Genomic DNA, 25,591 nt, shown 5'->3' with positions numbered 1-25,591 from the left:
AAAAATTTAAATATCTACACACACACACACACACACACATATATATATATATATATATATATATATATATATATATATATATATATATATATGACAGAAGACAGAATGATCATTGACTCGGTTAACATACATAGTTTTATGAAGAATTAAATGACCAGAACCGAGATTTAAGTAAAAAGGTCTTAATATAAACACACTACTAGTTTCGGCCTGTAACAGCCTTCTTCAGGTGACATTATAAAAGAAAAAACACTAAACATTGAGGGTTAAAAGACTATGAACAACACAGACAGTCTTTATACATAATTAGCATGAAAACGTTGTAGTTGTATTTGAAGCTGTTCTTTCGTTTGTTGCATTGTTGAGAGAGAGAGTGCATGCTTGCTGCATCAAAAAAAAAAAAATATATATATATATATATATATATATATAGAGAGAGAGAGAGAGAGGGAGGGAAGGATCAAGCAAGGCGTTTTAGTCCTATTTGATTGGTTGAAAACTGATGGAAAAATTCAATCTCCAATAGCCAATCAGATGTACAAGTGCTCCAAGATTATCAGTAATTATAAAGAAAATATATATAGAGAGAGAGAGAGAGGGAGGGAGGGAAGGATCAAGCAAGGCGTTTTAGTCCTATTTGATTGGTTGAAAACTGATGGAAAAATTCAATCTCCAATAGCCAATCAGATGTACAAGTGCTCCAAGATTATCAGTAATTATAAAGAAAATTGGTTAAGAGATGGTAGAAAAGTGCCACCATCTAATTGTCCCAAACCCTCACACTTTATACATACATACATACATCTACAAGGCCCACCTTTCCTAATTTGCTTGTGGGGACAACAGCTGCAAGAGGAACTTCGAATGGTCACGATCCTCTGCCACCAAGATCAGGTGTTCTGGTGGGATTCCCAAACGTTGCCACCCAAGGTTTTGGATATAATCTATCCAGCGAGTCCTTGGCCTTCCACGTGGCCTCCCACCCTCTGGTTTGGCAAAGGGGGCCTGCTGAGGGAGCCTCTCTTGTGGCATTCTGACCAGGTGCCCATACCAACGTAACTGTGTTCTCTCAACACGGAGAAGCAGCGGTTGAGTATTGAGGGTTTCTCGAATTGCAGAGCTTCTGACCCTGTCGAGTCTTGTCAGCCTCGCAACCCCTCGAGTGAAACTAATTTCGGCCACTTGGATTCGTGTCCGCATTCTTTCGGTAATTACCCAACTCTCATGACCATAGGTGAGGATGGGGACATAGACTGTATATTGAAGATAGCCAACTTTGCCTTTTGGCTTAACTCTTGCTTCAATACTACCGAACGACCAAGTTCCCGCAATATTATGCTTGCTAAGCCAATTCGAGTATCTAGCTCTACGTCCCATTTTCCATCATTCGTGAATATGGACCCAAGGTATTTACAGTTCTCCATCTGCCTCATTGGGACTACACTTACATGTAGAGTGCACTGGGATGGTTGTCTTGAAACCACAAATGTTTCAGTTTTGGCCACACTGATCTTCATTCCAGCGTCTGCACAAACAGCTACAAACCTATCCAGGGTCCGTTGGAGGTCATCTGTGGAAGAGCTAAGCAGAACTCGGTCATCTGCAAAAAGCAGACGTCCAATGCTACATCTTCCAATTCTGACACACTCACTGCCTCGGCTGTGCCTATCAATCCAGTCCATAAATATTATGAAAAGGAGGGGTGGCAGAACACACCCTTGGCGGAGGCCAACGGAGACTCTGAAATGTTCAGACTTTGTGCAGTTTAGCCTGATACAAAACTCTGGGCATCCATACAGGGACTTGATGGCAGCTAATAGTTCCATCCACTTCATACTCCTGTACTACTTGCCAAAGCGTATCCCGAGGAACCCGGTCATATACCTTCTCCAAGTCCACAAAACATGTGTAGACATTCTTGGAATATTCCCAAGATTTCTCAGAGATTTGCCTTAAAGTGAAGATTTGGCCAGTTGTGCTTCTACCAGGACAAAAGCCACATTGTTCACACAATATATTATAAAATATTAGCTAAAGTCTTTTATTCCAGTATATTGAATAAAAGACGTTAGCTGACTTTTAACTGAGTAGGCAAGGCTGTATCTAACTTATGGAGACTGAGTGGGCAGTTCAATCACCACCGGTTGAAAACGAGAGATAGCTGGCCCAAGCCTATCACTAAGTGTACATGGCATCTGGTAAAAACAGGCAGTTGTGAAGTGCCGCCACCTCGTGACCTGAATCCTAGCACTATGTTTACTGTCTCAAAATCGTGTGTGTTCTACTCTAATGCCTGTGTAGCTCAAAGGAAATGGTGTGCCGTTTATGGCACTTCACTGTTTGAAGAATGAGCGTCGTAAGTTCTGTTCCAGTTGCCGGCTAGAGTAACTTTCGCTAAGCTTTTTTTCGACTGGTTCCCGAGGTATTCGATCTGTTGCACAGACAAGAGGGTTTTCTCCCTCCCGACACTTCAGTTCGCCCCCTTAAACTCAAGCAAATCCAATTCTAGACTGTATTTATATTTTTGACTCTTGTCATTCAATGATATTTTCCGTCTATCTGCTGGGGAAGGGCCTAGAATGTGAAACTCCCGATAATGTTATAATAATAGATTTCCTATGAATCCCTGTCATTAATAACATCATACTATTTGTCAGTTCAATTCAATATGACAAATCTTAGCTACTGGTTTCCTCTAACACATAACCATCATATTTAGTCCAAATGTGTTGATGGATTTATTTTTATTTTTTCTTGTTGCTTTTAAGCAATCATATCATTGCTTTTCTTGTGGATGGTCTAATTACTGATGAATATCCTCTAATAGTCGGGCTCCGACTGGCTACCGAGGGCGTCTCCTAGTGGCGAATGGGGGAATACCCGACTACCATCTGTTGCTTATTAGGGCGGCTTTGAATATATTGAATCATGAGCCATGGACCAATGGTTTTAGGACTGGCAATACCATGTGAAAATGTTGCCATTCATCAACCTGCAGTGGACTTATCGTGGCGAATTTATAGCCCAACCTTCCAAGATGAGTCAAACAGTCATAAAATTGCCCTCATTTCCCGAAGTTCAGATTGTTGCTACTTACAGTAGCAGGCAGTTAAACATAAAGGCAGAAGGTGGTAAGAAACTCTGGGTATTCAAATCATGCTGCAATTGGAAACTAGACCATGGATCTTTAAATTGTAGGACTCTGAGCAGTGAAGCACAGCTAACTGAATTAACTGAAGAACTAAAGCGACTAAAATGGAATATTCCCGGGGTGTGTGAATTCGACGTAATGATGAAGAAGTTATTCAATTATAAAATGAGACATATTGTATTATTAAGACCAAGACAAGGAGGGAATCAGTGGAGTTGGATTCATGATCAACAAAAAATTGAAGAACAACATAATAGAATTTGACAGTATATTTGATCGAATAACAAGTATGTTGTTCAAATCTCAAAAGATACACTCTTAAAATCATCCAAGTTAAAAAGTCATACTGATGAAGAAACTGCAGCCTTCTATCGTGATGTATCCCAACCTTACAATAAAGAAAAACATCATTTCAGAATTGTAACGGGAGACTTTAATGATAGAATTGATATGCAATGGTCAGATGAAAGCTCAATGGGAACTTTTTTATACAGCATGAAAGATGATAGTGGAGCAAAGTTTTTCTGGAAGGTAGAGTTTGCAGAAAAAGAAAACATGTACATCATGAATTCTCTTTCAAGGAAAAAAAAAACACATGTGAAATGCACATGGAAAAGTCCAAATGGAACAAAATAGTGAAATTGATTTTACCCTTAGTAATAAGAAAAATATCGTTCGAGACTGCTCTGTTATAAACACCTTCAACATTGGACGTAACCATCGTATGGTACGCAGAAAAATCCAAATAAACTGCCAAAAAGAAAGAAGAAAATGTTTCGAAGATCAAAGCAAAACATAGATGTACACAAACTCAATTATCTGTTCCAACACGAAATAAACAACAGATTTAAACATCTCATTATAGATGGCAATGCTGATTTTTCAGAAAGTAATGAGACTATTACACAAAACCTTTTACAATGCTCACTTGAAATAGCTGGTACCACAAAACAGAAACAAGACAAAATTTCTGAAGAAACAAATTAGCTTACGAAGAAACGAAGTGAAATGAAACAATCAATTAACCTATAGAAGAAAATTGAATATATGACTTGTGAAAAAACGATCAGAAAACGTATCACAGAAGAAATAAGGAAATTTAATTGTAAATTCGTACAACAAACAATTGAAAACAAACGTAGTCTCAAAAAAGACAAACAACAATTGATGAACAGCAATAAAGAGATGGTTGCAGTCAAACTACAAGATGGGACCATAAAGAGATAGATATGCTATACTAAAAAGAATTGAAGAGTTTTACTCAGTTTTATATGATGAATTAACTGAAGAAGAAGACAACTACGAAATAGATGAAATACTACAGATTCTATCAAAATAAGTTATGTGGAGCCTCCAAAGTTTGCAAAATGGAAAAGCTGCAGGTTAGGATGGAGTTATAGCTGAACTTCTAAAAGCAGCTGGAGAAACGATCTACAAACTCCGCAGATTATTTATATAGATATTTATATATAGCGATAGTAGATCATTTATATTTAAATAGCGTCTCCGTAGCGCAATTGGAAAAACCACGGTACATTGCGCCCTTCGATTGGGATAGGCCTCCGTTCGATTCTCGTCGCGACGGGAGAAATCTTTATCTGGACGATTTTCGATCGATGGTGAGTTAGCCGATCTCATACGGAGGTAGCAGGGTTTTTTCTCCTGGAAACTCGGGTTTTTCATCCCGCATACAGACAAATAGGCCCTTCAGAACACACCCAATTAAAGACATAAAATACTAGTTGTAAAGTGGAAGTGGGCGGTAGGTGGCGTTGATTCGTAGTAGAGGTTCGGTGTAGTGGTTGAGACCGTTGTATGTGTCCTCCCGCGATGAGTCTTCGGACTCGTTGGAGGTATCAGGAATAATAATAATAATAATAATAATAACTCTTAACAGAACTATTTACTTTATGCCTGAAGAAAAATGATGTATCAAGAACGTGGAAGAAGGCTACCGGAATTCTGACATGGATCGGTATATGACTTGACGAACTACCGACCCATCAGTTTACTACCAGTGGTCTACAAAGTGTTTACAAAAGCCTTGGCTTGTAGACTTTGTACGACTCTCAACCTAACAACCAAAAGAACAGGCAAGCTTTCGAAGTGGCTTCTGGACAATGGATTATATTCAAGCTACACAACAGATTATTGAACGGTCTAATGAATATCAGTTATCATCATGGCTTGTTTTTATTGATTACGAGAAACCCTTGGATTCAGTAAAAACTTATGCAATACTTAAAGCATTACGAAACCAACAAGTGGAAGAAGAACCATACATTAGGCCCATCAAATCAACATACACCAATGCCACTGCAGCAATTGAAGTCAATGGAAAAATCTCTACTGTGGAAATACAGAGAGGTATAAGACAGGGTGACACAGTATCTCCGTAATTATTCATAGCTTTCCTAGAAGAAATATTCAAACTTCTTGATTGGGAAAGGAAAGTTCTGAAGATAAATGGAAGATATTTAAGCCATTTACGCTTTGTAGATGAGATATTTATCTTTACTTCAACTGCGCATGAATTACAGACTCATATCCATGAACTTTTAATTAATAGCAAAACAGCTGGCCTAAAGATAAACCTATAGAAGACCCAAGTTATGTTCAATAGCTATGTCCAACCAGAAATAATAAAAATCAATAATGATAATAATAAACAATTAGATAATTACATATACTTAGGGAAACAAATATAAACGTAACAGAATATTATGGATGAAATGAAAAGGCTTACAGTGCTTGGATGGAAAGCATTTGGAAAATACATTCAGTATTCAAAAGCCAACTAACATTATGCCCGAAGAGAAAAATTTTAACCAATGTATTCTTCCTATATTGACATATAGCTATGAAACATGGACACTAAATGCAAAGGAAATTCAAAAATTAAGACAACTCAAGTTAGTATTGAAAAAAGTATGCTTAGTATCACAAGACTGGATAACAAATGGAATACTTGGTTAATAAATCAAACCAAAGTCTCTCTGACATCATAAGAAGAGAAAAACATCTGAAGTGGCAATGGGCTGGGCATATTGCTCGAGGATAAGATCAACGATGAACAAAAGAAATACTGGTTGGATACCAAGAGAGGAAAACGAGTACTACGCGGTTCTAAATCACGGTGGTTTCAAAATCAAATTTGCAAGAGTGATGAACAGACAGTCTTGTAGTAATCTTGGAAATGCCTTCATACAATAGTGATTGACAATAGCCGATAATGATGATGATGATGATCCTTTAATAATTGAAATGTGTGCATAAATCAAGCAAGAAACTTTCTGTGGCTTTGAATCAAAAACTAAATTTTAAATATGAAAGAAATAAGCTAAGCTATTTTTGGTAATGGGGCAGCCCCTATTTTGTTTAATGACTAGTCTTAAACAGTTAAATTTAATAAGGTGTTAAATGAAGGAATTGATTAACAGTCTAATTATCATCCCTGCTTCTTAAAGGTAGGGACAGTAAAACTTCATTAATCACACATGATTAGAGTCAAGACGTTTTGCAGCTTAAAGTGGTGGGAGCAAGATAGCGACAAATGTAGAAAACACAAGATGATAGACAAGAATTTTAAAAAAACAATGAAGTTATTTTTAGACTGAAAGGATGAATTTATAAACTTTAGATTTTGAAGGAGCATAGAATAAAAACCTATTATATATATAAGAATCTATCAATAAACTTGATGGGTCATGGTCGTTTTGTTACATTAAAACTTCAAATGATAAAGTAGAAAATTAACTGAAGGCTACTTTGAAGTGACCTTAAATTATTAATTAAATTAAATTAAATTAAATTATACTTTATATTATACCTAATTATACCTTAATTGATGTAATAGAGAAAATAATGTGTATGTAACTAACAGATGAGATTCCCTGTTTATAAAGGAAGTTAAGGCATTTTAAGAGAACAGTAATGACTATAACATGTTATAACTACATTATAACATGAAGATATAATATAAAATGAAACTTAGATTGAAATAATGATATAACAAATGTATATATTGTATATAAAATTCATTATGATGTAAATAATTGCAAAAGTTTATAATAAAGTTGTTTAAAAAAAAAAAAAAAAAAAAAAAAAAAAGGGGGCGCAGTGGTAGCGTGCTGGGCCCAAAACCCAGAGGTCCGTGGATCGAAACCACGCTCTGCTAAGATTTTTTTTTTTTTTTTTTCTGTAAATCATTTTATCCGTTGATTTTTAGGTATTTATTCTTAAACAAACATAAATAAAAATGTATTTCAGAAAAAATATAATAAAATGAAGTCATAAATTTCTTTATTGATTTATTTTAAAAATAGGTATATTTATATATGTACTGAACGTGTATTGGTGGGGAAATAAATAGATGTCATTCAGCTGTGCGATTTGAAAAAAAAAAAAAAAAAAGCTGCTTGGAAGTGACGCTTGCATCCTATCGATCGGCCTTATAAAGATAGACTTATAAGTTCGAGTCTAGTCGCGGACTGGAGGAACTTTTTCTAAGCCTTTCTTCGACCGGTTAGTCGATCTCTGGCACCAGCAAGCTGATTTTTTTTCCTCCCGGAAACTCACGTTTTTCTTCACGTAAATCCCAAGAAAATCAATCGTAGAACCCATATTATTTCAGACAGTAACATATCCTGTTAGGGTTAAGTACCAAGAAATGGCAGCATTTTTTTGCCGGTATCTTCATTAGTGATAGACATGGACCAGCTTTCTCTGATTGGCTACCAATGAAGATTGAACTGCCCACTCAGTCTCCGAAAGCTAGATAAGGTTTAAAGGCCTCGCCTACTCCTTATTAGAGAATAAAATGCGTTAACTTTATTATTATTATTATTATTATTATTATTATTATTATTATTATTATTATTATTATTATTATTATTATTATTATTATTATTATTATTATTATTATTATTATTATTATTATTATTATTATTATTATGGGAATTGAAAGCCTGTGTAGCTCAGTGGATGTGGCGTTTGCATACCACCGCACTTGGCCGCACGAAGGAAGGCTTGGTTTCGAGTCTAGTCGGCGACTAGAGGAAATTTTCTAAGCCTTTTTTCGACCGGTTCCCGAGTTACTCGATCTCTGGCACGGGCAAGCAGGTTTTTCCTCCCGGAAACTCGGGTTTTTCGTCCTGTAAACTCAAGAAAATCGACCGTAGAACCCACATTATTTCAGACATTAAATATATTGTGGTAGGATTAGGGACCACGAGATGGCGGCACATTTGAGCCGTCGCTCTTCACTGCGTACCGCTTAATTAGTGATAGCCTTGGGCCATCTGTCTCTGATTGGGTACCAGTGGAGATTGAACTGCCCACTCAGTCTCCAAAAGTTAGATAGGGCTAAATGGCCTCGCCTACTCCCCGTATATGGGAAGACAAAGGCGTTAGCTGATTTTTTTTTTTATGGGAATTATTAAAATGGCGTTTTGCCTAGTGCTCATACATTTGATTCGCGATTCTGATATTTGATATAAAATGTGATTTAATGAACTCAACAAATATTTTTACTGACAGTGAATAGTCCTACTGTTATAGTCAACCGGTTTGGTTCTTGTATAGGCTCATAAAAACTAATTCAGTAGGTAAGTTAACCTTTTTTCCGAAGCAACGGCGATACGCTAGGCCTACTGCCATCAGCATCGCCATTGTTTCATTGCATCAGTTATTATTTTAGAAACTACCTATTATCACAATATGGTAGATAGAAATGGAAAGCATGTCCTGTTCTCCAGAACAAAACGTGGGTCCAATCACAGACCTGCCGTACGAGGAACTCACCTTCAAACAGCTCCTGGCTATTTTCAAGCATAATGGAAATCTGCTACACACAAAATGGCCAGGTAAGGTAGTAGTTCATGAAATCCAAGAAGTTGATACGGACGACGTTCAACTTCTTGAACTACTCCAAGACAACGCTACTGAAAAAACCACAATGGCTGAAGATCATTCCCTTACTGACCACACTGATTGTGTGGTCAGTACGGTTGTGACCTCCGAAACACCAATTATAGATGTCATGGAAGAAGATGGCTCTGCCCCAGACTCACCTACCTCCGCAAGGGAAAAGATCCCCCCGATTATCCTGCGTGAGAAGAACAAATGGATGACTCTAAAGAGCATAATGAACAACCTAAAGATCTCATATAACAATGCAAAGAATATCACAGATGGTGTAAAAATTCACCCTAAAACTGTCACAGACTATCGTAGGTTAACATCAGAACTAAATTCCAGAGGAATTCAGTACCATACTTTCTCACTCGGTTCGGAAAAAAATCTCAAGGTTGTGATTAGAGGCGTGCCTGAGGATGTCTCCACCGATGAAATCATCACAGACCTGCACTCAAGTGATTTACCACCTATCAAGGTCAGCAGGATGACCAGGAAGGACAAGAGTCCAATGCCATTAGTGCTGATCGAGATCACTCAAACCTATAAACACATATATGACTTGACAACCATCTGTGGATTAAAAATCTCGGTAGAACCGTTAAGGAAGGGAGCTTCTACTGGGCAATGCCATAGATGTCAAAAGTTTGGGCATGCCCAGAAAATGTGTAGGGCCGAATTTAAATGTTTGAAGTATGGGGTTGGTCACCCAACCAACACCTGTTCTAAATCAAAATCTACCCCGGCTAAATGTGCCAATTGTGGCGGTCCTCACACATCCAACTACAGAGGATGTTTGTACAATCCACGTAACAGGAAATCTGAAGAGGGACCATTCTCTCCTTCCATCAGCTCGCCTACATCTGCGGCTACTTCACAGCCTCCTAAAGTACAGAATAAAAACTCAGAAGCCCATCTGTTGAAAACTGAGGTCCCTCAAAAAAACGACTCTAAGCTGGCAGCCCAGGACATATGCGGAAGTAACCCGCCCTAAACAGACATCCCTAGAACAGTCAACATCACGCCCAAATATGACAGCTAGCATTACCGCGTCCCTGGCAAATATGCTATTAGATTTCAGCAGATCTAATCCTTCACAAAGTTCTACTAACAGATTTCTAAAAGATACTCAAGTCATCATTTCAGCGCTCACTAATGAACGGTAAAAAATTAAAACCAGAAGACCTAGAGATAATAGCCTGGAATGCAAACGGCTTAAGAAATAAGATCCTAGAACTCCAAAATTTTGTCCACAGACATCGGCCAGATCTTCTACTAATAAATGAAACGCATCTAAGACCAACAGACAATCCCAAAATCTATGGATATCAGTCGTATAGAACTGACAGATCAACCAACAGAGGTGGAAGCACGGCAATTTTCATCAAAAATTTTATCTCTCATCACTCCATAAACATTCCTACTACCTCCAATCTTGAGATCACTGGCATCGAGATTCTCACGAGCTCAGTAGGCAAATTAAAAATTTTTACAGCATACCATCCACCACAAAAAGCACTACTACCTTCTGATTTGAACGCCATATTTGACACTGGAGAGCCTACCATTGTGGCAGGTGATTTAAATGCCAAGCATTCTACCTGGAATAGCCACTCCACTAACAAAAATGGACAGATACTACAGAACTATGCTGATTTCAACAACCTTCACGTAATAGGCCCTGCTGATCCCACCCATCACAACACCTATGGTAGGGCCGATGTATTGGACATAGCCATACTGCAGCACATCAGACTCCAATACAATCTAATAACAATCAATGATTTATCATCAGATCATAATCCAATAAGATTAAAATTAGGAAATCTTGAAAAATCATCCCCACCCCCTCACTCATTTATTCCTTGGGAAAGGCTCTCCAAGATGCTCCCGAAATATATTGGACCTGTTCCCATCATTAAATCAAAAGAGGAAATTGACATAGCTGTCAAAAATCTAACAGAACAGATTACAGCAGCCTGTACAGCAGTTACTACCCCTGCAACCACCCACAAGTCCAACCACCTGCCTGAAGATACTATGAATCTGATTAGGGAAAAAAATAAGGGTAGAAAAAGATACCATAACACTAGGGCGCCACAAGATAAACGGATCTTAAATAGGTTAAATTCTGCAGTGAGAGATGCACTCGCAGCTCATAGAACTCAACTCTGGGAAGAAAAACTGACCTCCCTCTCCGCTGACAGCCACTCTGTATGGAATCTTATCCGAAAGATCAAGAACAAAAATAAACCTCTTCCCCCTCTGCAAACAGATTCAGGTCTCATCCACACCGATGCTGATAAATCTGAGGCAATAGCGAATCATCTTGAAAATCAATGCAAACCCGCATACGGTCACCTTGACATTAGTCATATCTACAAGATACACCGTAATGTCAGATATTCACTCAAGTCTGCTCCCACACACTCTACTCAAATCACACCCACCTCACCTGCTGAAATATATGCTATTATTCAGAAATTCAAAAATAAAAAGGCTCCTGGACACGACGGCATCTCCAACAAAGTTATAAAACTTCTACCTCGCAAAGCTATTGTTCATTTAGCAAACATAATCAACTCCATACTTCACTACAAGTATTTCCCTTCCTACTGGAAATTGGCGTACATTGTTCCAATTCATAAACCTGGAAAGGATTCCACTCTGCCACAGAATTACAGACCAATCAGGCTCATTTCTAATCTCGGAAAAATAGCTGAAAAGGTAATTCTTACTAGGCTTCAAGATTCTGTACTCCTGTTAAACATCCTGCCTGAGGAGCAGTTTGGTTTCAGACAGTTGCATAGTACCACGCAACAAATACACAGATTGGTGGAACATATCATCACAGGTTTTAACTGGCGCCAATGCACTGGGGCTGTTTTCCTAGACTTAGCCAGTGCATTTGACAAGGTTTGGCATTATGGTTTACTATACAAGCTTATATCATCCGGTGTCCCAATTGGAATCATTCAACTCTTAAAGACGTACCTCTGCGATAGACGCATGCAAATGAGACTAAGTGGAGTGGTGTCCTCACGGAAACACATCTTGGCTGGAGTTCCACAAGGGTCCTTACTAGCACCAATCCTATTCTCCTTATACCTGCATGATATACCACACAACCCATTATCTTCAATTAAAGCTCTTTACGCTGATGATACAGCGATATTGGCCAGATCATTAAAGCCTCACTTAGCCATCAAGAAACTGCAAGAAAACCTACTGCAAATAGAGCAATATTTTGCCAAATGGCGTCTCCAGGTGAATCCTCAGAAGAGCGTAGCCGTCTTATTCTCTAGAAGATCAGTGCTTCCCAAAGAAGATATTCTCCTCTTTAACACAAAAATTCAGTGGAAAACAGAGATCAAGTACCTTGGTGTAGTGATGGACAGTAAACTGACTTTCAACTCCCAGATCAAGACTCTCTGTGCAAACACATCCAAAACCATAGCCCAGCTCTATCCGCTAATAAACAGAAACAGCAAACTGAGCACCAGAATCAAACTTCTCATATACAAACTGATGGTTCGTCCAATACTCACTTATGCCTCACCGGCCTGGAGCCATACTTCAAACTCAAATATCATTAAATTACAACGCATTCAGAACAAGTGTCTTAGAATGATCCTGGGCGCTCCATGGTTCATCCGAACTGTCCAACTGTACCGCGACACGGAGGTCCCCTATATTTACACCTTCATGCGGACTATAGCAACCAAATTCTTTTCAAAGGCAAGTGTGCATCCTAACAGACTGATCCAACTGGCCGCTGACTATGATGCAACGGACTATTCTAAGCACAAAAGACCTAAAGCCATCCTAAATCCCCTCACTGAGGATTAATCTCCTAGCCCAATCAGGGCGAGCAATATAGCTCATAAACTCTTTCCACTCACAGTCTCTGTTAAGATAGCCGGGAATATGAAAAGCTTTTGCTTCACCCGTTAAGCCAGTAATGTTACTAGTTACTAGTTACTATTATTATTATTATTATTAGAAAATTAACTCAGCCCGCCGTTTAACTCCTTTGCACGAAGTTTTGGACGAGTTTAGTCATTTCGAGGGTATTCGGGAATTTTCAGTAATTCTTTGAAATCCGAAAGGGGTCGTAGTTTGTGTTGATGTGTCTGTTTTAAATCACTGTTATGTGTTCAAATATTCTGGAATTTCTCTATCTTATTTGTTGATGCGCCTGTTATATTATTATGCTAAGTGTTTTAAGTAAAACGACGAACCCTCTGAGCCTGGATCAGTAATACCTTTTTGTGTGTATGTATGTAATTTATGGATTTGAAATGTCGACTAGAATTTTGCTTGTACACCGAATACTTCGAAAATATCCAACAGATGTTTTACAGCAATGTGTAAATTGTCCTTCTTTCAGCGCCGTAAGACGTTTTTCATGGACACTTTTGAGAAGTGTGAAATGTAGGCATTTAATTGAAAAGTTGTGTTTCAGTTCAGTTTCATTTGCATCTGGGTCCATTGCCCTGGCATCTCTCATTGAACCTAGTAATGTTAGCAATTCCTATGGTGAGCATTTTTTTTTTTTTAATAACCTCAGTCATACGATAACGTTATCAAATAAGTAAATAATAGTTTGTCTAAATATAATTTAATTTATACGTGCATTATTATGCTAACTAGGCTGCTATCTTCTGAGAAAGTTTTGGAGTTGGTTATAAATTGAACTTGCTAGGAAACCTTTTCATGTTTAATCCTCTATCGAAGTGTATTATTATTATTATTTTAACGGTGTCTCCATGGAGTCAAAAGACTCATCGCGGGAGATCCGACATTGACATACTAACCATTATTTACACAATACCTGTCATACCTCTCCTTAAATTCATTCACAGTTGAAGCATTCACAACCACCTCTGGCAAAGCATTCCACCCATTCACAACCCTCCAAGTAAAAAATCTAGTCCTAACACCCTTGTTAACCATGCTCTTACACAATCTCCAGGGATGGCCCCTCGTTCTCTCACATCCTGTACTGGTCTTAAAAATATCATCAGTATCAATCCTGTAAAATCCCTTTAACAATTTAAATACCTCTATCATATCTCCTCTCCTGTCTATCAGCTAGTTTTTGGAGCCCACAGATCATCAATCTATCCTCATAGGGAACATCCCACAGATCTGCAACAATCTTTGTAACCCGCCTCTGAATCCTCTCCACCACTTCTGCATCACCAAGAAATCCTGGCAACCAGATCTGTGCACAATAGTCCAAATGCACCCTTATTAATGCCTTATAGAGTGGAACAATAACTTCCCTAGCCCTGCTTGTTAGTGTGTTCCTCAACAACCATGTAATTTGATGTGATGTTTTGGCAATCTTTGCAGTATATCCCCTTTAAACTTAAGTTCTCTGTCCACAATAACTCCCAAGTCTCTTGTCTCATCAACTTCCTGCAGTTCAGTTCCATTAATATAGTAAACAGCATGCGATGTCATCCTCCTGAAGTGCATCACCTTACATTTAGCCACGTTGAACTGACAGCCATTTACCTCAGTCCATACCGTCAGCCTATTTAAGTCATCCTGTAAAATATCCACATCATTTGAATTGATTATCACTCTTCCCAATTTTACATCATCAGCAAACAAGGATATTTCCATTCAAGGTATTTCCAATATCATTGATGTACAAATTAAACAATAGAGGACCAAGAACTGAGCCCTGAGGTACACCACTAGTCACTTGCCTTTTCCTGGACTCCGCTCCTCTGTAAACCACTCTTTGATATCTGTCCACCAGCCATCCTTTAATCCAAATCACCATCTTCGGATCCATACCCATTTGCCCTAATTTATGTAACAGAGTTCCATGTGGAATCCTGTCAAAAGCCTTTGCAAAGTCAAGCAGTATCACTGAGTAAGGATTTCCTTTATCCAACTCCGCTGTTACTTTATTATAGAAAGTAAGCAAATTACTTAGGCAAGACCTACCCGTCACAAAACCCATTGCTGTCCACCCAGTCCTGAATTCTAATTTTAACCAATTTCTCCAAAATCTTCACCACTCCAGATATATTGATTGGTCTATAATTTGCAACCTCAGTCTTAGAGCCTCCCTTGTGCAACGGAACTATTTTCTCCTTTTTCCACTCTGTTGGCACTTTACCAGAACTGAGGCGTAAATTAAACATTCTGGTTAGAGGAGTTGCTAATTCTCTTGCACATTCTTGTAACACATGAGCCGATATGCCATTTAATCCAATGGCAGTGTTAGCATTAAAGGTTCTTTAATATATTAAGCACCTCAATTTCATCTATCTCTATACTCTCATCAGTCAATGACACATCTGACATTGCACTATCACTACGAAGATGGTACACTTTTGCGAAATGATCACTAAGCAACTCAACTATGTGATTAGCTTCCGTAATTTCCCTACCATCGAGACTTTTTAAAGTAATCTTTCCATGGATATTCTTCCTTTTATTAGCCACATAGCGAAAGACTCTTTAGGGTTTCTTTTGGATTCATCAGCTAGCTTCCTCTCATAATTAGCTTTGGCTTTCCTTACCATACAGGTTACTCTCTTTGCCTGTACCTTATATTGTTCATTGGAATGCTCATCACGTTTTTCTTTATACGTCCTCCACTACCTTTTCTTTATCTGCAACTCTTGTTTAATAGTGTTATTCGTCCATTTTACTCCTACTTGATTTCTCCTTCTGACTCTGGGAATACAGTCTGACACATCTTTCTTCAAATACTCCTTGACAATCTCCCACGCACCATCAACTTCTCTCCTCTTGAATTTCTCATGCCATAGTACAGCTGAAAGCTGACTTCTCAGCTTGCCATAATCACCAGCCTTGTAATTCCGCATATACCTATTCTTAATAGAATATTCAGCACGTCTTTCAATCTCCCAGGTCAAGACCACATGATCGCTTTCCCCGAGTAGAGACATTGTAACTAAATTACTTATTGATATGTTCTCTGATGTTATGACCAGACCTAACACTCTAGAATCTCTTGTCCCTTCCATCACATGCTGTCTCAGGTAATTATCTCTTAACAACTGTATAAACTCCATTTCCTTTGTTCCTTGTGACCATTTCTTCCCTCAATCTATGTCCCCAAAGTTAAAATCCCCCATAATAATTACTTGACCTTCACTCATTGTGCTAATTTGCCAATACAGCATGGATGTTTGTGATTGTCTTTAGGTTAGAGATGAGTGCCACTCTGCTTATTGGAAGTCTGAAGTGGCTTGAAAAAAAAAATCCCTGGTTGGTCTCTGGAGGATGTTTTCAGGACTATGTAAGAAAGAAATGATATATATATATATATATATAGTGTGTATGTGTATACACACACGCACAATTAATAAAAATGTAAAAACGATTATTTTATCTCCCACAGTACAGATGTACTATAGGTTTACTTAAACTTTTTTTTGGGGGGGGGGGGAGGTGTAGATTTAAAAAAAAAGTGTCAAAGTTTACATTGAAGTATCTTCAAGACTGTGCTACTTGTATATAGAGCAGGGGTCGGCAAAGTGGTCGCAATCGACCCCTGGGGGTCAATGTGGCTATTCAAGGGGTCGATAAATGTCTAGAGATCAAAAGGGTATTTAAATTTTTAATGTTCTTTATAAATTTCTTAAGTAATTTTTTTAAATATTTCTTAACGAGAAGAAGTAATGAAGTAAAAGGGTGAAGGAATTATTATTTTTAAATTGAGAAATTTATTAGTGATGACATTTATTCATTTATTTAACATGATGGGGGTCGATGAGGGATCAAGGATTCTATGAAGGGGTCAATGGTGTAAAAAGTTTACCGACCCCTGATATAGAGAGGGTTATGTTATCACATCAGTTCACATTATGGGTACCCCATAATGCAAAGCACACACATCCTCTCAGACTTGTATAATGCTATGCATTATGGAGAAAAAGCCATTACCCAGACTGCTTTTGACTTTTGAGGTGCTGTTAAAGTGAGGATACTTCTCCCAAAACTCTTGGGTGATCTACAAGATCACTGTAAATCACACTGAGTGACTCAAAAGGATCACTCCTGACTTTCCTGTGCTGAATTACCTCAGTGCAAGAAACTTGGTGGTGATGGTTTTACTCAGCAATAGGAGACACATACTGAGGCAGAACTACTTCACTTCCCAGAAAGTAAACCCACCATCAGTGGGAGCCAGATGCAGAAGAGATATCAAGGTTGAATTAATGCAGGCTTCATATATTTCCCCGTATACAAGTAGGAGAAAGTTGTATCACTTTATTATTAAAATACTCTGGATCAGAGATAGTTGTAGAAAGTTTTTTTTTACTTGGTTCTAAATTAAATTAAACTTGCTAAGAAATTATATTCTTGGTGAATCCTTTATCTAAGTGTAAGCTACCAGTTTGTGTACGAAGTATCTTCAAGACTAGGCTACATATATATAGAAATACAATTATTTTTACATAACATCTAGGGGAAGCAGCATAGAGCACATGTTGATATTAAAAACTTCATCTGTTCTCACCACATGATACTAATCATGTGGTGATAATAGATGAAGACATCATGATGCTTCCAGTTGGTGAGAGTGAAATGTATGATTTTTACATCAGAACTATCAGAACAGGTGCATACTTCACTGGATAAAAGAGATATGTGGAATTATAGAGCAAGACATACATACTAATATACATGTTATTTATTTTATTTTTTTATTTTTTTCATTTCCCGTAACACTTTATTATCACTATTTGACATAAATAACAATAAACTGTGCATCTCATTAGTTAAATTTCTCTTTCCTGAAATTTAAAATATGACCTTGACCGAAACATTAGCAGTTAATCTTCGGTCGGATCACATACAAATAACAATTAAGTAATAGAAATAGCAAAAAACTTAACCTGTGCCTGCGAGGGATCGAACCTGGGACCTTCCGTGTGTTAGGCGGATGTGATAACCACTAAACTTATATTTTTTCTCAAAAGCATCCTTGTACATTCGGACAAACTATTTACATATACACAATAAGTACGTAGCATGCTTATTTCAGTTTTTTTTAACAATTTTCATTTATAACATGATAATATATGCAATAAGATAATACAATACACAATAACATATATACAATAAGTACATAGCATGCCTATTTCAATTAACAATTTTCATTTACAACATAATAATATATACAACAAAATAATACAATATACAATAGATACATAGCATGCTTATTTCAGTTAACAATTTTCATTTACAACATGATAACTTGCCCAATATCTATTTTCACCTAGAGTCCTGTGCAATCTTTTGGGCAGTTATTTTGCCATTTAACATAAGTTACACATTGAAATATTACAATATTTTTACCTTATCTGAATATCATAAGACATATACTTCCTCTTATGCAAATAGATATATTCATTACTATACACTATTTCTACACTTATATATACATATTTACATTATGTGTTTAGTTTTCTATTCCATTATTTTTCCTTTCAGAGTGAATTGTATTGGCCTGTTTTCATGTTTTTTTCTTTATGGTGGATCTTTTATTTCCATTATTTGTATGTTTTCTTCATATTCTTCAGAGGTAAGGCCTATCTTCCACCATTGGTGTTTTGTTATTTTTTTTTTTTGTTTATTGTGTCTGTTATGATTTCATTTAGTTGTTTGTTGAGTTTTTGCATTATATCTGGGCCTGTATCTCTTCTATAATTTCTGTCACATCTGTATGTCCAGATAGAGTACATGGTTATAATTATAATTGCTTCGGTAATTATTATGTTTCCGTCCTTTAGCCAGAATAGTGTGTGTGTTCTGTGAACGGTTCTTTGTGTTTTATGAATTTCTGAATAGTGTTCCATATTGGAGAGGTATGGGGGCAGTATAACATTATGTGATTATAGTGTTTCTGGTTCAGGGCAGAAGTAGCATTTGGCTGGGGCTTGAAGTGGAATACCTTTTGTATGTGCACCATATTCTGGTGGGTAGGCAAGCATGGTGAACCTTGTAATAGAACTCACTATGTTATGATCAATTGAATGGCAGAACACTCACTACCTAGTGCCTATAACTTTGAGTTCAATAACTGATGCAACATCATATTGTATTCCAAAGTTTAAGAGGAAACCGAATGGAAATGAAATTATGCAGGAAGCCAGAGAGAAAGGAGATGCTATGGAGAATATAAAGAGAAGGGCACCCCTCACTGGTTAGGGAATATAATGCACAGTATATTAGGTGATAAGTTAAGGCAGGAGAGCATAAGAAAAGAGATTGGCTGAGGTACCTTGCTTCTCCCCCCCCCCCCCCCCCCCCCCCCCCCCCAAAAAAAAAAAAACCATAGAGAGAATCAGGCAAAAAGAAACAGAGAAGAAAGGGTGAATTTGAAAGTGTGGTTTTAATAGGTGCAGATGACATGAATCACAGCCATTAAATGAATGGTCATTGAGTAATTTTATTTCAAGAAGGAGGATTGGAACTAATGTTTGTAATGTTGAATAACAAGGGATGTGAAGTGTTTAAAATTTGAATTAAAATGGGACTAGATGGGACATCACCACATATACATGCAGAGTAGCTGATGGAGCCCTTGACACTTGACATAGCTGTTCAATAAGAGTCAGGCAAAAAAGAAACAGTCCCAGAAGAGTGGAAAGAGAGAAAATTAGTGCCACTGCATAAAGAGAATCCAAATCATTTTCTAACTACAGACATTGTTTTTCAACCCTTCTTTAGTAATTGCCCTCTAAAGGACTTTTTTGTCAATTATTTTTTAATCACCTCAGTAATTTTCTATACCAATGTATTATTTTTTCAAAAGGCTTTATTGCATTTTTTTTTCACTATGTTCCAATTAAAAATCAAATAGGAATGAGGAAATTATTATATTAAATGTGGACTGCAAGGCTGATAATGTTCTTATTCCTGTTGGATGAAAAATATGCAAAATGATGATTAAAAAAAAAAAAAAATCAATATATCTTTAAGTAATGAATATATTGCTTATGAATTGCATTATGCCTCAAAGACAGAGAGATTCTGTTATTTATTTGCCATTTAAAAAATTCAATGTATTCTCTCTCTCTCTCTCTCTCTCTCTCTCTCTCTCTCTCTCTCTCTATATATATATATATATATATATATATATATATATTGAACCCATACACGAGAAGTTGGTTGATCAACCTATATACATTAGTACTGTGTATGAGTAGTGGGTTGAGAAAGGAGAAACTTATTTACATTTGATTTAAAAGGCTGCATATTGTATTCCTTGGGAATACTTCAGGGAGAAGACTGAATATACTATGGAAGTAGCCATCCCTGCTATTGCTGTACTTCCATAGTACAACAATAGCAGGGATGAACGAAGACGAAAAGAAATTTGTTCTGTGGACTTCAAGGTGTACTGTGAAAGGATGTTGGGTGGCAGCTGTACATGTTCCAGTGGGCTTAGTACTGAGTGGGAGGAATTATTGATGGTATTTCAGATTAACATTTACCATATAAATATTTGTAGAATACACAAATTGCAGAGACCAAAGATCTATGTGAGAGTGAGGAGAGTGAGTTGGTAAGAGATGGATCATTTATCAACCTAATTGCTCTCCTTTGTATTGAGTCAAGCATTTTGAGGGAGCTTTTAGGAGCCCCACTCGAAATGTGAGAGCAGTATTCAATAGCTGGGTGGATTTGTGATTTGTATAAGGTTAACAGCTATAAATTTTGCCAAGAAATTATTCACTTGGTTTAATCCAAGCGTAAGCAAAGTTTGCACCTGAAGTATTTTCAGGACAGGGACAACTCATATATGGAAACTAATGACTTCACATAACTTGCCTTAGTATCCCATAATGCAAAACACATATTCTTATGGGTATGTATAATGCCATGCATTATGGGAAGGGTCACTACCCAGATGTTTCGACCTTCATTGAGGTCTCATCAGTGGGAGCCAGATCCAGAGGATACTATGGTTGAAGTGATGCCAAGTCATATTTCGTATACGAGTAGCAAAAGGTGTCACACCTTATTATTAAAATACTCTGGATTAGAGATAGTTGTTGGAAGTTTTTCTACCTGGTTATACTATAAATTAAAGATGCCAAGAAATTATGTACTTGGTTTAATCCTTTATCCAAGTGTAAACAAACAAAGTTTGCACCTGAAGTATTTTCAGGACTAGGGCAACTCATATATGGAAGCTAATGACTTCACATCACTGGCCTTGGTATCCCATAATGCAAAGCACATATCCTTGTGGATATGTATAATGCTGTACATTATGGAAAGGGTCACTACACAGACTGTTTCGTCCATGTGATTCCCCAGCTGGCACGGCAAAATTTCATGCCAGCTGGGGCATCACATAGTTAAACAAGGCCTCTATTTGTTGTTTTCACAAGGGAACAGCAAAAACTCAGCTAATGGAACATGCCCCAACTCAACATCACCAGAGTTCAAGGTCAGTACTGTCAACATAAGAAGTCTGAATGGCAAAGAAATAGATCTAGCCGAGGAATTGTATAAGTACCATATCAACATAAGGATGACTGAAACAAAAAAAAAGACGAACATTGTAAGATTTTTCTGAGCAATAAATATGAAATGTTATATTCAGGCAATGATGATCAGGGAAAAGGAGTAGTTATAGTAATGAACACTAAATATAAGGCTAATCTTCTTGAATGGCAGGCAATATCAAGTAGAGTGATGTGGCAAATATCAGAATAGGGGAACTGGACAATGAGACGTATTTGTGCTTATGGTCTCACAGAAGGTTCTACTAAGGTAAAAGTGAAAGAATTTTTTGAGGCTTTAGAGAAAGCAACTGACAAAATGGAAAATGAAAAGTTAGTCCTTGTTGGTGATCTAAATAGAGTAGGAAATGATTGTCAGATGTACAAAAATATTTTGAGAAAATTTAGAGAAAAGAGCAAAGCTAATGATAATGGCAAATATCTGTTGGATTTTTGCTCAAGACATGGACTGTTATTACTTTTATTACTAGTTATTACTAACAAAATGCTTCAACATAAAAATGTGCACAAATTCACATTGAGAGAAGAGGTAAGGAATAAGAAAAATCTCATTGACTATGTTATTATTGATAGCGATTTTTTCTCACTGGTGCAGGACACTAGAGTGTACAGAGGATTTGAAATTGTAAGTGATCACTATTTAGTCTTGAGCAGGATAAAATTGAATTATATATTGAAAAGAATAAGAGTAAGAAAGTTTTACAGCAAATAAAAGTTGAGCAGCTTCAGATGTGGATGGTAGACTAAAATACGGAAACATTATTCCAAAAAAAAAAAAAAAAAGAGTCTGAGAACAGGAACCAAACCTTAGAGATTCAGTGGCAAGGACAGAAGAAAACATTGATTGATTTAGCTAGAGAGGCATGTGGTGAGGTTGTCTGCAAGGATTGAAAAATCAGAACTCCATGGTGGACACAGGAAGTTAAAGAGGCTTGAAGGAAAAGAAGAAAGCATATCAAAAGTTCCTGGCAAATAAATCAGCTTGTGCTTTTAGAAAAATACAGACAAGTGTAAGAAAACTAAACAGTATATAAAACTAGCTACAAAAGTCATTGGAAGACTTTGATAAGAACATAGAAAATAAATATCAAGAATGTGGTAAAATATTCTGGAGGCTGTTGAAAAAGCTCAAATAGAGGAAAGAGTGCTGTAAAAGGAATTAAAGATGATAAAGATGACATTAAAACTGGAGAAAAAGATATCCATGATATATTTGGAATAATTACTTCAAAAAAATTGCTGAATAAAATGATCAGTGACAGCACAGTAGTAAAAAAACACTGAACAGGCATGTAATCAGGAATACATATCCATACTTGAAGTAGAAAAAGCCATCAAAAGCCTGAATCATAGAAAGGCAGCTGGACTAGATGATATTCAACCAGAAATTCTCAAGTTTGGAATAAGTCTTACAGTGGCTGCACTGCATAGGTCAGAAGACCTGGAGAGGGACGAATTCCAGATGATTGGTGTGGAGCTCTCATAGTACCCATATATAAATAGGGAAATAAAACTGAATGTAAGATTTGTGCAAGTATTATTATTATGTGACACCTCCAGGGAGTCCAAAGACTCATCGAGGGAGAATTTGCCAACACCATCGAATGATTGCCCCCCACCCCTTCTAACTACTAGCCACGCTCAAATCTGCTTAACGTTTTGCGAGCCATTAGTAGCAGAGGCTCTACCATTCGACTAAGTATACTTGAGAAATGATTGAGAAGGATTGTGGAAGAGAAGCTTGGTGAAGATCAAGTGGGATTCAGGCCAAATAGAAGCTGTAAGGATCAGATTTTCACTTTACGACAAATAGTTGGGAAATCATTGGAATATAACAAAGATCTATATTTGAGTTGTGTAGACCTGGAAAAGACATATGACAAGGTGCCAAGAGAAAAGCCATTCAAAATGCTACAGTTGTATAGTGTCAACCGGGCATTATATCAAGCAATACTTAGTCTTTATTTGAGTTCTAAGTCAGCAGTTGGAATTGAAGGAAGTACAGGAAGATTTAAAGCACACTCCATTTCGACATGGGTTAGATTTTGGTTAGAATGACACATCCAACTTCTGTGTCTGAAATTGGATGTACAAATTTGCAGGAGCAATGGAAAAATATACTTGTAACTTGTTACCAGCATTTTATTGAAAGTGTGCCAAGGATAGTGCATAATGTAATTGTGGCCAAAGGTGGGCCAGCTCCTTATTGATTTTGCAATAAATGCAGTATTGTTTAACAGCACTGGTGTCTAGACACCTTTTTGCCATGTAGGATAGTTGAGCTATTTAATGATCACGCTATGAGACTGTGTTGCATCCTGGTACAACAGGTTTTATTCCTAGAAGGATAATGTGTGGTGAAGTGTTAAAGTGAATGAAGAGGATGTATTCCAGATACTGAGTATGCTAAATGTCAGTAAATTAGAACGTTATGGAATTTCACCACGAATTTTTATGGAGTGTGCTGTGGAACTGACTCTGCCATTAACTTGGGTGCTTAATGAAAGTCTTGCAGTGGGACAGCAGGAGAGTAAGATAGTAGCACTGCATAAGGAATAGAAGTATCAAACTATAAGCCTGTTTGTGTTTCTTCTGTAGTTAAAATTTGGGAGAAATTGATACAAATCTGTATACAGAATTGAGAAAATGAGGATAATAATATTTATGCAGGCAGCATGGAATTTTTAAAGGGTACTCTTGTTTATGAATCTAGTTACCTTAACTAGATTCATAAACAAGACAAGTTGATTTTCATACTTGACAAGTTGATTTTTAAGTTGCAAATATGGGTTTGGATATCAGGTTAGTGGATTGAATTGGTAATTGGCTACTACTATTACTACTCCTCCTCCTTGGCATTACAGTCCATTTAGGACCAGGGCCTGTCTCAGGATAGCCTTCCGTTCTTCACGATTCTATGCCTTGTTCCTCCAGTTCTTTGCTCTGAGGATGTGAAGGATGATTTAAAGAAAATCATCCTCCACATCATCAAACCATCTCCTTTTGGGTCATCTTCTGGGTCTAGCTACACCTTTTCAGACATGAAGACCTTTTTTACAGCTCTGTCATCCCTCATTCGCTGAACATATCCTAGCCACCTCAGTCTACTCACCTTTATTTCAGTAATAATATCCACTTCATTAAATTTCTCCATTATTTCTTTGTTGTTCCTCGCTCTCCAAAGTTCATTCTCGTTAACTGGGCCAAAGATCTTTCTTAATACCTTTCATTCCCATATTTGTAATTGGTTTTGTTCTCTCTGGATCATTCCGTACAAAAGTGATGGTTTGAGGATTACGTTATATAGCTGGATTTTACTTTTTATCGAAATCAGATTAGATTTTAATAATAGTTGAATGCTATAATACAGGGTGTTCGGGATAAATTTGACATATTTATAATTAATTATATTTTTCCGTAAGTTACATGTATTAACACACACTTCTCTTCATTTAAAAGTTTGGACCCTTCTTCATTCATATACAAGATGTCAGAAAGGATGGATAGCTGGAACCCACCTGAATCATGGAAGAGAATAACTTGTATCATGATGATTCGTGCCCGCCATCAAAATAAGGATATTACGACTGCTGCCCAATGCTCCCTGAATACAGTAAAAACAATCAGGCATGAACTAGAGACTTGCAATGGTGACTATGAGGATGTAGCAAGAAGAAAGATCCCTAGCAGACGATCTGATTGCGTTCGTACAGCAGAATTCCTCGCAAATCTGCAGGAACAGGTGTTGAGGAACCCTGGCATTGGAATTCGGGCTTTGTTCGTGGAGTTGCTAACTGTAGTCAAGCCCTGGATAACAAGGGTAGCCAATGGTAGGCCGTATGTATGGCAGCAGGATTCGGCCCCTTGCCACACCTCTGGGAAAAGTCAAAAATGGTTGTCTGAAAATTTCTACGACTTCACCAGTCCAAATGTTTGGCCTCCAAACTCCCCAGACCTTAACCCCATGGATTATTTTGTATGGGGCGCAGTT

At 37.3% G+C, this 25,591-nt stretch overlaps 1 protein-coding gene across 4 annotated transcripts in view; it reads left to right on the top strand.

The window, feature by feature from the left end:
• The first annotated feature begins 13,193 nt into the window (after positions 1-13,193).
• LOC150105767 (mitochondrial disaggregase-like) overlaps positions 13,194-25,591 on the top strand; it is a 244,459-nt gene continuing 232,061 nt past the window's right edge. For 3 of the 4 annotated variants that reach the window (XM_090393565.1, XM_090393564.1, XM_090393567.1), the window contains exon 1: positions 13,194-13,603. In XM_090393565.1, coding sequence (XP_090249691.1) covers positions 13,342-13,603 — 262 coding nt within the window. In that variant the 5' untranslated portion in view covers positions 13,194-13,341. The remainder of the gene's footprint in view (positions 13,604-25,591) is intronic. The other variant, XM_090393566.1, reaches the window with a different exon arrangement.

Source organism: Typopeltis vanoorti, chromosome 6 (assembly GCF_054136105.1).
Source record: "Typopeltis vanoorti isolate ZY-2024b chromosome 6, IOZ_Tvanoo_1.0, whole genome shotgun sequence".
In the NCBI taxonomy this organism is placed as follows: Eukaryota; Metazoa; Arthropoda; class Arachnida; order Uropygi; family Thelyphonidae; genus Typopeltis; species Typopeltis vanoorti.
This window is presented reverse-complemented; position numbering and strand designations above follow the sequence as displayed.